This window comes from Saccostrea cucullata, unplaced genomic scaffold (assembly GCF_032062105.1).
Source record: "Saccostrea cucullata isolate Sc308-1 unplaced genomic scaffold, CSIRO_AGI_Scuc_v1 ctg2144, whole genome shotgun sequence".
NCBI lineage: Eukaryota > Metazoa > Mollusca > Bivalvia > Ostreida > Ostreidae > Saccostrea > Saccostrea cuccullata.
In genome coordinates this window covers 162887-176962 of record NW_026923011.1, presented here as the reverse complement: position 1 = coordinate 176962, position 14076 = coordinate 162887, and the positions used below count along the sequence as shown (strand labels likewise).

The following is a 14076-nucleotide window of genomic DNA, read 5'->3' as shown; positions in this document are numbered from 1 at the left end:
TGTGATTATGCTAAAATATTGACTTTGTTTACGACTTTCATTATTAGTCGTAAAGTAGATTGTAATCATGTCAGAAGCACAGTCAAGAAATAATTCTGTAAGCCGAGGATAATTTAAAGTCACTTTATCGAGTCAAAAGCTTACTTGCTTGTGTGTTGATTTAATTTTATGGAATTTTTCTTTTTTAACCGTTAAGGGCTTGGAAGATATTGCAAGAAAAAGGGAAATTTACCAGTTGCTACGAACGCTTCAAACTCAATCGACCAAACTGCTTCTTTTCATCCCTTTTTTGTAGAATCTGAATGCAGAATAGAATATTTATTTCCCTCTGTAATCACATAAAGCCTGTACCATTGTAGTGTTATCCAAGGGCTACACAGACTAATCCGAGATTCCTCTGACTCTAACCCCTGCTTTTATATTGTGACTTGTGCAGGGGAGAGTCAGAGCGGAGGCCATATTGAAAAGTGGGAATTCAGCAACACCAGCTGGTGTTGGTACCTTTTACAACTTTATTTTGCGGCGCCAAGTGGTATCGCGGTATTCCCACTATTCAATATGGTCTCCGCTCTGACTCTCCCCTGCACAAGTCACAATATAAAAGCAGGGGTTAGAGTCAGAGGAATCTCGGATTATACACAGGCTAGCCATTGTTTAACTTGCAGGGAGGCATGTACTATATTGTTGATTAATATGTAATTGAGTTATCTTGACCAGGAATTGAGCAAAGAATTTCCTGCAAGTCTCACTGTTTTCAAGATCCCTCAAGCTATTTTCCATTTCCATGGGGCATTTTCTTCCGAACTTGTTTACTGCGAGAAATACACAGGGCCCTGGAGACAGTATATGATCCTTTATTCCTTATTTACTGGCCACTGATTTTGAAGAATACATTGAAAAGGTGTTACTTTGAAAATACATGGAACAAATTCTATCATTAAACCAGGTCCAATCAGGATAATATCATTTTAACAATAGAATGTTCTAATCTATGAATCTCCCTGAGATTACGATATGGGCACAGTGACACAGGTGCTTCATACAACTCCACATCTTCACACAAAGTCCTACATGTACCCTCAGAGCTGCCTAAAGCAGTGTCTATAGACTGCTTTCTGTGTTACCATAGCCACATTTTTTAATCAAATGTAAAATGACTGATCAGATATCATTTTTCTATCTTTAGGCAAAACAAGTAAGACCTTTGTCAGGGAGACAGTCTTCCCAGGGCGTAAAGAACACAAATGTTCCATCCAGAGGTGGATCCGGGAATTTGTCTGCATCCAGGGGTGGATCAGGTGTCAGAGATTTGGCCAGCAAAGAAGAGGAATACAAGTAATATTTTACACAGACCAGACATTGATCAATTGATAATTTAGTAAAAGTGATATCTTTATTCATTTTGTTTAGTAAATATAAGCTTGATTTATTATATGTTTCCCTTTAACCCGAAATATGCCCTTTCAAGACTTATACTGCTGTCAGTTTTGAAAAAATACTCAATCATGGATTGTATACTAGTTACATAAAATAATGTATTGTTGGTTTTTGTTTTAAACACTAAATGCATAAACTTGTAGGGATGTTGTTATTTGAATGTTGCATTAACTTATGTGACTTTTTCAGGAAGTTAAATGCCGAGTTAGAGGCAAAGACAGCTAACCTTGTAGCAGAGGCTGAGGAAGTCTTAGTGAGTGGCTGGTTCTGTTATTTATTGGTAAACAAGACACTGTTGGGTGTTTAGTTGATAGCAATCATTCCTCGGAGACCATTGCCCTTTGTATGAGCAATTACTGTGAAATCAACAAATTTTGTGTGGGGTTTAATTTAATTTTTTGCTGTTTTCACTCAACACTTCTGCAACCATGATTTCAAATTCCCACATATCAGCAATTTCATCTCAAACCAAAAAAATATGTGACTTTACAGTATTCAAAATCCTATCACTAAATAATTCTTGTAGCTTACCTGAATATCAGTTCTTCAAAAGAATAAATTTGTCTAAATGTTTCTTATAAATTTGTCTCCCATGCTGAAATGTTTCTGGTCCTATGCTTAATGACAAAAGGCATTTCTCAATGATTGTAAGATCAAGTAAATGTTCAATTAATTTTTTTTTTAAGTTTAGTTTTCTGATTTTTTTTTTCCAGCGTGAACAGGAATCTGTTTTGTCTAAATCCCGCCTCCTTGACAACATTAACTCAGAGGAATTCCTCAAGTAAGCGTCAGATTTAAGTTCTTATTCTCAATGGCATAATTCCCCAAGTGTCCGATTTCAGTTCTTATTGTCATTGGAAAAAGGAGATTTTCTGGTATTATTGTACTTTGTAGAAAAATGCTTAAAGGGAGATAACTTGTAATTTTCTCAGTAAATTCGTTTTTCCCACAAGAATTTTAGCACACAATCTTTGATATATAAAAATACTAAAGGCATTTCTGTTTATTTGTCAGAAACATGATATTTTAAAATATATAATTTTTTTTTATTATTATTTAAAGAGATTTATAAATGCTACACATTTTTTTTTTGACAGAGAATTTGATGAAGACATAACAGGCCCAAATGAAAACACAGAATCAACAGCCAAGGTAAGGACTGCTCCTCAATTTAATATCCTAACATTTTATGCTTACAATAAAACTGATGTTCTGAGTCGGGTTGTACAGACAATTTAATGATGTCAACAGGGGGACATTGCAATGTAGAATTTCCGATGTCACATTATGAACACCTGAGGGTGATTTTTAGTTTTTACAGAAACTGTTGAATATAAATTGATCCTTTTCATTGCGAATTTCATACAGTCAAATACAGTAAAACGCGCTATTATAAATGCATTTAATATAAAGAATTGACACTTAAAGCAAAATGATTTTCATGTCATACCCAACTACAAATCATGGGAGATTCTTTTTATCCCATGTTTAATGCTTCACAACCGATGTTATACACTGTTTTATATAGTACTCCACTTTATTTAACTTCATCACGCTAACGCAAAAACCATTGTGACGTCATAAGTGCACTTAAGTGTGGGATATGAAAAATTTATCCAATGGGTCATATCCACGGGATAAAGGTGTAAACATGGGATAAAACAAATTACATAAAGTTTATAGCAAAGCGAAATCGTCTGTCCCTGGGCAGTGGCACTTTGTTATAAATATTAAGGATGTTTTACTATACGGAAACTTACAGTACTTGTTTGAATAAATTAGATGTGAAATAAACATTGTATTTGAAGTTGATGAAAATTTGTTGTTGACCAATACCGACTTTTAGAAATATTTTATTGATAGTCCTCCTCAAGACCAGGTTCTAAACTGACCAATCAGATTCGACCACAGTCCACCAATCAAAATCGTGCACAATCCAAAACAAAGCGTCCAATCTCGGCAAAGTAAGTGATGTATAATTATATTCAGTCCTTCGCAAAGTTTCTGACATCTGCAAATTCAAATATTTATCATGATGCTTTATAAATCTTTTCATTAGAACTTATATGATTTAGTCTTTTACCCTATTAATGTTTATAAATGTTATATTAGATGATATTTCATACCTTTTATTTGATATAAATATATACACAGTATAAGTGCTGAAAATATCTTAGTTTGTTTTTTCTTAACATACTTTATTTTTGAATTCAGACATTCTCAGAAATGAATCCTTGCTGATCATTCTTTCTCACACAATGCTTGTTAGATAAATTTGAATCACAAATAACATTTCAATTTTTAAATTCTTTTTATATATATATATATCCCTAGATCCCGGCCTCGTAGTACAAATACGTATAAATTTGAATCACTAATCTTATTTCCTTTCTTAAATTCTTTTAATACCCTAGATCCCGGCCTCGTAGTACAAAGTCAAACATCGCGGATGACGTAGCTGTTCCAGACGAGACGTTTATGACGGATTTTAAGAACTTTTCCCTACAGAACACAGTAGCTAACATTGAGGGTCAGATGGACAGCGGTGATCTCCCCTTAGAAGAAGACGACGATGTTATACCTCAGGCCGCGGCAGACATGGGAACAGGTTTGTAATGAATGCTGAGTTCTCTGAGCAATAAAAATTTATTACTACATTTATCTGAAAGCAAAAAACAGAGAGGATTAATTTTGTTAGCTTAGCTGAGCTGAAAGTTCAAGTCAGGTTTGTGTGTAGTCTGTGTAGCTGTTTGTTCATCTGTAAACTTTTCACATGTTCCATTTCTTCTGGGAGAATTTCAATCAAGCTTGCCACAAAGCATCCTTGGGTGAAGGGAATTTAATTTGTTCAAATGAAGGGCCAAGCCCTCTTTCAAGGGGAGATAATTAAGACATAGAGAAAATATGATGGCATATTTTAAAAATCTCTCAAGAACCACTGGGTCAGGAAAGATGACACTAATGTGAATTATCCTAAGGTGGTGTAGATTCATATCTGTTTAAAAGATGGCTTTGGGATAGGGAGGAGCGACAATGGACGGTCCAAGTTTAACATAGGAGCGCGCTAGTATATAAGAAATATCTTTTAAAAATCTTCAACTCAAAAGCAGCACAACCATGGTGAGTGATATTTATATGGAAGCACTCAGTAGTGCTGGGGTCCTGACTTTGATACTTGGTCCATCCACATATGTTCTCCTTTCCTGTAACCTGACCAGGATCTAAAAGTGACAGTGATGTAAGACCTACCAGGGAGGAGTCTGGGTTGGTATCTCCAGGGGGAAAAACTGTTAGGGAACTATGAGGAATCATTCAGTGATGGCCAGATAGAGTTGATAGAGCACCTGAGATTCTGGGGACAGGGTTTGAATCCCAGTCTGGTCCATTACATATTTTTCTTAGTCCATTACACATGGTAGTTTTTTTAAGATGTCCTGCCCTCACATAAAATAAATGCATAATTTTTCTTCTTATATTAAAGAGGCGACAATTCGGTTTTTGAAGGCCAAGTTACGAGTGATGCAGGAAGAGGTGGACAGGTTATCTCAGGAGTGTAACAAGAAGGTACAAAATTATATTTGGCATGTCTTTTTAGCAATGAGAGAAAGAGAATAGCACATAGGGTACATATTGTAACCAAAAAATTACAGTGTCAAAATCATTTTGTTATAAATCATATAATCCAGTATAGGGAATGAAGAACATTCCTGTCTGTCTGTCTGTTTGTCCATTCATTTTTTTTGTTTGTTTGTCTGCAAACTTTAACCTTTGCCATAACTTTTGAACCATGAAAGTTAGAGACTTCATATTTGGTATTCACACTCCACTAATCAAGTTCTTTCAAATGACACCAAGGTCAATGACCTTGTGACTTTGACTGTGGCCTATATGCTAAAATAGCTTTTTTCGAACTTTGTTGCCGCCAGACGCATAGTGTTTCACAGACACATCTTGTTTTACACATGAATTAATGTAACTATGTTAATTAACATAACTGTTGAGACCACATTATTTCTGAATTTAAATTTTTTTAGGATGAAGCTAACACTGGCTTGACGTCTCGAATTAAAGAACTAGAAGAAGAAAGAGGACGTATGCACCGAACAAATGCAGCGCAGCAGTCACAGATGGATAAATATAAAAAGATCGCGGAGGAGGCTCGCAGTAAATCAGAGAGTGTGGAGGGTCAACTGACAGCTGTACGAAAGGTTAGTAACTATAGAACGTAATAAATATAAAAAGATCGCGGAGGAGGCTCGCAGTAAATCAGAGAGTGTGGAGGGTCAACTGACAGCTGTACGAAAGGTTAGTAACTATAGAACGTAAATATAAAAAGATCGCGGAGGAGGCTCGCAGTAAATCAGAGAGTGTGGAGGGTCAACTGGCAGCTGTACAAAAGGTTAGTAACTATAGAACATAATAAATATAAAAAGATCGCGGAGGAGGCTCGTAGTAAATCAGAGAGTGTGGAGGGTCAACTGGCAGCTGTACGAAAAGTTAGTAACTATAGAACAATAAAATAAAAAGATCGCAGAGGAGGCTCGCAGTAAATCAGAGAGTGTAGAGGGTCAACTGGCAGCTGTACGAAAAGTTAGTAACTATAGAACAATAAAATAAAAAGATCGCAGAGGAGGCCCGCAGTAAATCAGAGAGTGTAGAGGGTCAACTGGCAGCTGTACAAAAGGTTAGTAACTATAGAACATAATAAATATAAAAAGATCGCGGAGGAGGCTCGTAGTAAATCAGAGAGTGTGGAGGGTCAACTGGCAGCTGTACAAAAGGTTAGTAACTATAGAACGTAATAAATATAAAAAGATCCCGGAGGAGGTAAAGGGAAAATGAGAAATTGTTGAAATGACAGCCGTAAGAAAGGGAGGTAACTTTAAATCACTTTTTATTCGCAAGTTAACTGCATTTTTCGCGTATATATGCGAGAGAGTGTGCTGGCGAAAATTTTAATTCTCGTGTATAATAGAGCAATAACCATAAATTTGTAAAAATTTTGTCTCGTAATCAAGAGTCAAAGGCTATCTCACGAAAATAAGGTGTCGCAAAAATTTAGTAAACTGGATGCTAAACTGGCAGCTGTAAGAAATTAAATACAGTTTTTGACTGTATGTACAGTTTATAAATTTTTTGTCTAATATATGTGACTTTATTTCATAACTAATCCATGTGTCTGTACCATTTTGTAGGAGCTGGAGCAGATGAAGCGACAACAGAAACAACAGACGACCTCCCAGAGTGCCACAGAAGTACGTCTGAACCGAGCTCTGGAGGAAATAGAGAAATATAAAGAACAGTTATCTAGACATAAATCTACATCGAAGGTAAGAATAAACTAATTAAATAACATACTGAGAGTACTGGAGGAATAGAGAAATACAAGGAACAGGTGTTTAGACATGAATCTACATCCAAGGTAAGAAGTAACTAAATAATCAAAGTACTGAGAGTGCTGGAGGATATGAGTAATTCAAAGAACAGTAAGACAGTCTACGCGAAAGTTTAAAATTTTTACAGGACAAAATGTCTGGTAAAAATAAAATTTTTACCAGACCGAACAATTTCTTACCAGACCGACTTTTTTCGCATTTAAAATCCATACATCATTATGATACTAAGATTAAGAGGTGGGATGGGGTAAATTTTCACTGTGAAATTTAAGCACAAATAAATCTTAAATAAATACAGAGTGAAATAGGAAAGTTAACTACTTATAATTTTCCTTTGTAAAAGATATCTATTTATACAATTGCATGCATTTTTTTTCTTCATATTTGACTTATATACAACATACACTGTATCAAAGATTTTCTTAAATTTAATATGCACTTTTAATGCATATTTATTTTTCCTGAAACAATTCATTACAGTTACTCAAGTCAATAATCATTTGAAAATAATTTCCAAATCGAATCTACGTATGAGCTATCTAAATATTTTCCCAACCAAATCTACGTATGAGCTATCTAAAGATCTCTAATCCTTGACAGAGGAAATTCAAATTAGAATAAAAACGATCATGACAGGGTTGTAATACATAAAAATTAATCAGGTATTACTGCAAAATTGGTCAAATAAAGGATATTTGTGGGGAATTTGACCATGTGTACCTCTTAATTTAGATTTATTTGGCCTTATTTTTAATCGGACATTTGGTCCTGTATACTGAAATTTTTTACCGACCCGACCTAAATTTTACCGGTAAAAACCGACGGTCCGGTGACTTTCGCATAGAGTGGTAAGATAGAGAAAAACAAAGAACAGCTATCTAGGCATAAATCTACATCAAAGTTAATTATAGAATCAAAGTACTGAAAGTACTGGAGGAGATAAAGAAATTCAAAGAACAGTTGTCTAGACATAAATCTACATCTAAGGTAATTATAGAATCAAAGTACTGAAAGTTCTGGAGGAGATATAGAAATATAAAGAACAGCTGTCTAGGCATAAATCTACATCTAAGGTAAGAAGTAAATAAATAATCAAAGCACTGAGAGTGCTGGAGGATATGAGTAATACAAAGAACAGTAAGATAGAGAAAAACAAAGAACAGCTATCTAGACATTAATCTACATCCAAGGTAAAGATAAACTAAATAAACAAAGTACTGAGAGTACTTTAGGAGATAAAGAAATATTGAAATAGCTGTGTAGGCAATAATTCACATCAATGGTTAGAATCAACTAAATCATCAAAGTTCTGAAAGTACTGGGGGATATAGAGAAATATCAGGAACAGCTGTTTAGACATGAATCTACATCCAAGGTTAGAAGGAACTATAAAAACAAAGATTGAGAGTACTGGAGGATAAAGAGAAATATAATTTTTTTTTAATTGAGGTAGAAATCAATGTAGAATCTAATGGCATAAAAATATAGACCAGTGACTCAGACAAAGAATTTTACAACTGTTGTAAAAATACGCACTGTGTATTAAATTCATCCCACTCAGTTGAATTTTGATCATTTACTTAAACCAGGAATCCACAGAACAGGAAAGGAAGAGACTTGATCAGCTGGTGACAGACAACAAACGACTGGAGAAACAAAAGAATGAACTCATGGCAGGGTTCAAAAAACAACTCAAACTCATAGATGTACTCAAAAGACAGAAGGTGAGGTTATTATAACAACTTTTACTCTATAGGCATACTCAGAAATACAGAATAATATATAGTGGAGCCTCATTTTTCTGTATGCTTTGGTTCCAAGTCAATTTGTCTGGATATGTGAAGCGTCTGCATACCTGAATTGCCAGATCAATAAGACAAAAAAATGTTCAGCAAATTCTTGATTAAAAATTGTTGGGATACTGAAGCATCCGAATATCTGGTGTCCGGATATCTTAAGGTCCAATGTGTCTGTCAACCTTTATTTGTTCATGAATTGATTTTGATAAATATGGGAATTTTTTTTTAATTGTAGATGCACATTGAGGCGGCAAAGATGTTGTCATTTTCTGAGGAGGAGTTTGTTAAAGCTCTAGAGTGGGGCAGCTAGCAATTCTTTATTACTGTATAGACATTTTTTGAAATGTAGATCTGTAGATCGATCTGCTTCACCATGTGCTGTTGCATGGAAGAATATATGAACAGATTAGTTATTGACTGAATTTAAAAAATATATTTAAATAAATATATTGGCTTATTTCTTTATTGAGTAAGACAGGTTATTGACAAATAAATTACTACTTTCTTGGTACCAACAATCTGTTTAAAAGACAAAGTTTTGCAAATTCTTTAATCATTACAATGCCATTGTTTCAAAAATTTGATTGAATGTCATACAAATATTTTGACTATTTGTTTGATGCTTTTTTCAAGTACAGATTACTCTTTCTACTGGATTACTGTATAAGCCCTATTTACCACCCGGGTGTTAAGAAAATTGGGGGAAGGGGGTGTTTATTTTGATTTTCTCTTTTTATATACCCTGCTAACGAAGAAGGGGGTATATAGGAATCATCTTGTCCATCTGTCTGTCCGTCCAGCTGTATAGCTGTCCGTCTGTCTGTGCAATCTTGTCCAGTCCATATCTTTCTTACAGATGGACATTAGAATCTACTTCTCCACACAAAGATTGCCCATGACCTAAGTGTGTGTCTTGACATTGAACCAAGGTCATTTGGGGAACTTCAAGGTCACTGGAAGAAAAATTTCATAATTCGTGTCTGGTCCATATCTTTCTTATAGATGAACTTGGGAGGTTGTCATTTTACACAAAGATTGCCCATGACCCAAGGGTATGTCATGACCTTGATCCAAGGTCATTTGGGGAAGTTTTAGGTCACTGGAAGAAAAATTTCATAATTTGTGTCCGGTCCATATCTTTCCTATGGTTAAACTTGGTAGGTTGTCATTTCACACAAAGTTTACCCATGACCCATGGGTGTGTCATGACCTTGTCCCAAGGTCATCTGGGGAACTATGAGGTCATGGAAGGAAAATTTCATAATTCATGTTTGATACATAACTTTATTATGGAAAAACTTACTTCTGAAAAATCCAGCGGGGGGTATTTTGTCCCGTTTGGACAGTTCTAGTTAATATTTTGTGTCATATTTTAACTTTAAAAAATCTTTGAAAAAAAAATTCAAAGAACCAATAAAATAATCTCAATTTTACTTAAAGTGACGATAATCCACCCAAATTATGCTACTTGTATTGGTATTTAGCGATGTAATTTAACTCTAGAAAATGATTAGAAACGTGTAAACATTAACAAAAATATATTTTTTTTTTATTTTGTTATGCTGTAACAGTCATTATGATTGAAATATACCACCGATGACGTCATATGTGTACATCAAGTAACTTGGATATTGATCATGTCGTGTAAAGAGAATTTGGCTAAGACGGCATGTTCAAAGATACGTAAAATGGAGTTTAAAAGGAAATATCGGAAATATTGTGTTAAATTCATATGGATTCAATTAATTAAACAGATATGCTAATTTGTTTTCATCGATTATATTCTTTTTCGAAGACAGTCAGCTATATTACGTATCCCGGTCGGCCTATCGTCCGTCATTCTTGAACAAAAAATGCAACAGAACAACAATAAGCTGGATATTTCAAAACATAAGATTTGTACAGATTGAAAGTTTGCGTTATGACAAACTTGAAAAGTGCTGCTAGAATTCCGAGTTAAGCATGGTTGTACGAAAAATCTCGATTCAAATGTATAAAATTCAAAACAAAGGGTAAGGTTTCGTGCGAATGTGTGGAATAAATATTTATACGGACAAGAAAGTGGGATTCTAGCAGCTCTTTTTAGACAAAATAGATGTTTTTCAGGTATATTACATACTCAAACAAATTATCAAACTCCGGGGTATTGTTGTTCTATAAGCCTTTTTATTAAGGAAAATTTTGCTATTAATAGAAGTCACGTGATGCCGTGGCGGTGATGCACGTCTTTGTGTTAGACACGCTTTTATCTGTATGCAATATTTAATAACAGTTTACGTTTATCAGTGGTTTTGGTAATTTATTAAACTAAATTTTCTTCAAAAAGTCTACATTTCCCAAGAAATTACTCATATGCTTCTAGTCTGCTCCTGATTTTTAAAAAGAGGGCTAGAAATAACTTCCAACGGCAAATAATTATTATTTGATCCAGCATAGTTTTTTAACCTATTTCGAGTATGCTGAATCCGAAAAAATATGCTGACCTTCATGAAAATGGCGTTAAAGAGGTCAAAATGGCGATTCAAAATGGCGGACATCCAATTTTTTCAATATTCTCTTAATGTTGTTCAAAATGGAGAAGTAATGAGTGAATATCTAACTAAGTGTAATAAAACTATAAAATTTATAATAGGATGCTAACATTATTAGTTAAACTCAGAAAATTTAGTCGTTTTTATGCTTAATTCGAATTTTCTCTGATTTTTTTTGTCTATTGTTTCTATATTCTTCTTTTTACAGGATTTTACATTTGCAAATATCCATACACAGCAGATTTGTATTTGCCCCTCTACATCTCACTATTCTACAATTGAGTGATAGTGCAGCTGATAGTTAAAAGTCAAAATGGCGATTCATAATGGCGGATATTCAAGTTATTGAATTCTTAATGTCGGTTACATAGGAGAAAGGATTTTTGAATATTTTACTGAGCCTAGTACAACTATGTAAAATGACAATAGAACACTGATTTGATCACTTTAAATCGGAAAAGTTAGTCATTAAATTTGAAATGTGTTAAGTAGCTCAAAATGGAAACTCAAATGACGTCTTACACACTCAAATTTCGTAAATGTACTGAGTACCCAAACTGCTTAATTCTAGTTCGTTTTGCAGAAAATAAATTACAGTTTGAATTGGTTTTCTTATTCATGAAATAATGTTCAAATATGCAATGGAAGTTTGAGGATATTTTTGTTAATGACTTAGAATTTTTATAACACGAATTTTAAATTTGTTTAATTACTTCTATTTGATCACAATTCCGAAGACATTTTACCTTTTACCTGTCTCACCATGCATCTTCATATAAAACGTTAATATCATACAATAATTGCTGTTTTGAAGACAATATGAAAATTAAGTGAGTGAACATTCAGTTGTTGGCAATTCTTTATTTATTTTTAGTCCAGTGTAGAAAAAAAAATAAATGTTTATGTTCATGTGGAAGGTCTAGTGCAACATAACTGAGTATGACTTTTAAAATAATTGACCACAACCAATTATAGGGCTAGTAATTGTTACCTCATATGAATCTGAATATATTATAATATCCACATAAAAACATATATATTAAGAATTGTCAGTATAATATACGTAAACCATAAATTTTCTGGATTGTCCAGCTCTGATTCTGTGTCCCTACATTTGCATTTTGTTATTCTCATTCAAAAATTCAAATGCTTCTCAAATATATCATGCTGTGAAAGTATATTTTTGTATTTAACAGTGTATATAAATTTAAAAAAAATTGAAATTAACAAAATCTGAAAGAAGAAAATGTTTATGTTCAATCCCTCCCGCCTCGATTCTTGATACAACCTTACATTATTCTAAAAAAGAAGTATGGATCTAGTTGCCTTGTAAAGTTCTTCAAGTGTTCAAGAAATTTTTGTTGTTAAGAGAAGTTTGACTAGATCCAAATCAGGAATGGCTTAGGCCTATTAGTACGAACGCTTGTAAGTGATAGGAATCACGAGAAATCTACAGGCGCTCTTAAATTGCATAACTTTTTTCACCAAAATATGTACACGATGTGATTTCAGATGATCAAGTTTCAGAATTTTCTTGCTAATAGAATGACCTTTCTACCCAAAAAGACAACAAATGTATACGAGGTCACAAATTAAAGAGCTACATATCTTGAATATCAGAGATTTTTTTTTATATCCCCCGCTTGAAAAGCGGGAGGGTATAGAGTAATCGGTATGTCCATCCGTCTGTTACGCTTTTGGGTACCCATCTCTTATCGCAACTCCTCTCATACCACTGAATAAAATCTGATGAAACTTTCACAGAATCTTTATTACATATTGCCATTGTGACCTCCTATTTTACTTTTTGATCCGACACATCATTTGGGTTTCCCATAGCAAAACATGGATACATTATATTCATATGGGAGACCAGGGTATCATTTGGCTAGCTAATTGCTCACAGTACCTCTAGTTCATTTTGCATAAGATTTTAAGGTTGTGACTACGCCTCTGTCACGTTAACGCACGTTTCACCGTGTATATTTCTACGCGTGAGTATACACAAAAATGACTTTCAAATCAATTTCACAGTTGTCTTATATAGTAGAAAATCATAGCGAATGTAAATATATAGAAATATTTTCTGTATTTAGCCAAGTTTAATTTTGTCACTAATAGACTCTTTAATTCCTGAGAAAATAGAAAAATGAATTTTACTTGGAAATAAGATAAACATAGGATCTCCCATGGTTTTTGGTTAGATATGATTTTCATCCAACGAGTTGTGTGTTTTCTATCCCCGAGCCTTGGCGTAATTTGGGAAAAATCATAAATAATTTTTATAGGTAAATTTGACTCCTTTTATTTCTATCAATATACCTGTTCCCACCAATTTTATTAAGTGACTCAGAAGTTTGTAATTTGTATTCATAATAACATCAGGAAAAAAATACTGTCGTAATAATGTTTTGGATTTTATAACGTATCGAAAATTGGATACTGAATTCAAAAAGTTACTTGTAAAACTCAACGCATAGATGATGCCATATCACGAAAGTTGTCTCTGCATGATTTAAACAAAATTGTGTTTCATTTGGGAATTTTCCAGTACAGACAGAAACCAAATGCAAAAATTGCTGTTTTCCACTGAAAGATATTGTCAATTGTTTGATCTGTATTTCTGAGTGCTGCTGAAATGTATTATTTTAATGTGTACCCATTATCTTGGTGGTAGGTACGAAATGTCAAAAATTGGTCCTCCAAGATCAATGTATTGCTCTTCCTAAGTCTCTCACTATGAACAAACTGCGTCATTTATGCGAGATGACGTCACATTGACAAGTGCATTTCGATCGATACATCGTTTATATATTTTTGCGTGGGATTTAACAAACGACAAAACTGTATGTAATAGTAAGTGTATGTTGCCTACAGCTATCCAGCAGTTTGAAATAGCAAATAATTTCATTT

The 14076-nt window shown here is 33.9% G+C and overlaps 1 protein-coding gene across 1 annotated transcript; it reads left to right on the top strand.

The window, feature by feature from the left end:
• The first annotated feature begins 10 nt into the window (after positions 1-10).
• Positions 11-9077, top strand: LOC134262940 (testis-expressed protein 9-like). Its single transcript, XM_062745260.1, has 12 exons — positions 11-97; positions 1187-1335; positions 1627-1690; positions 2151-2218; positions 2535-2589; positions 3301-3401; positions 3852-4045; positions 4919-5001; positions 5472-5645; positions 6633-6767; positions 8423-8557; positions 8868-9077. Exons 1-12 carry the CDS (start codon positions 68-70, stop codon positions 8940-8942), a joined length of 1263 nt encoding a protein of 420 aa, XP_062601244.1. The 5' UTR covers positions 11-67; the 3' UTR covers positions 8943-9077.
• Positions 9078-14076: the final 4999 nt, after the last annotated feature.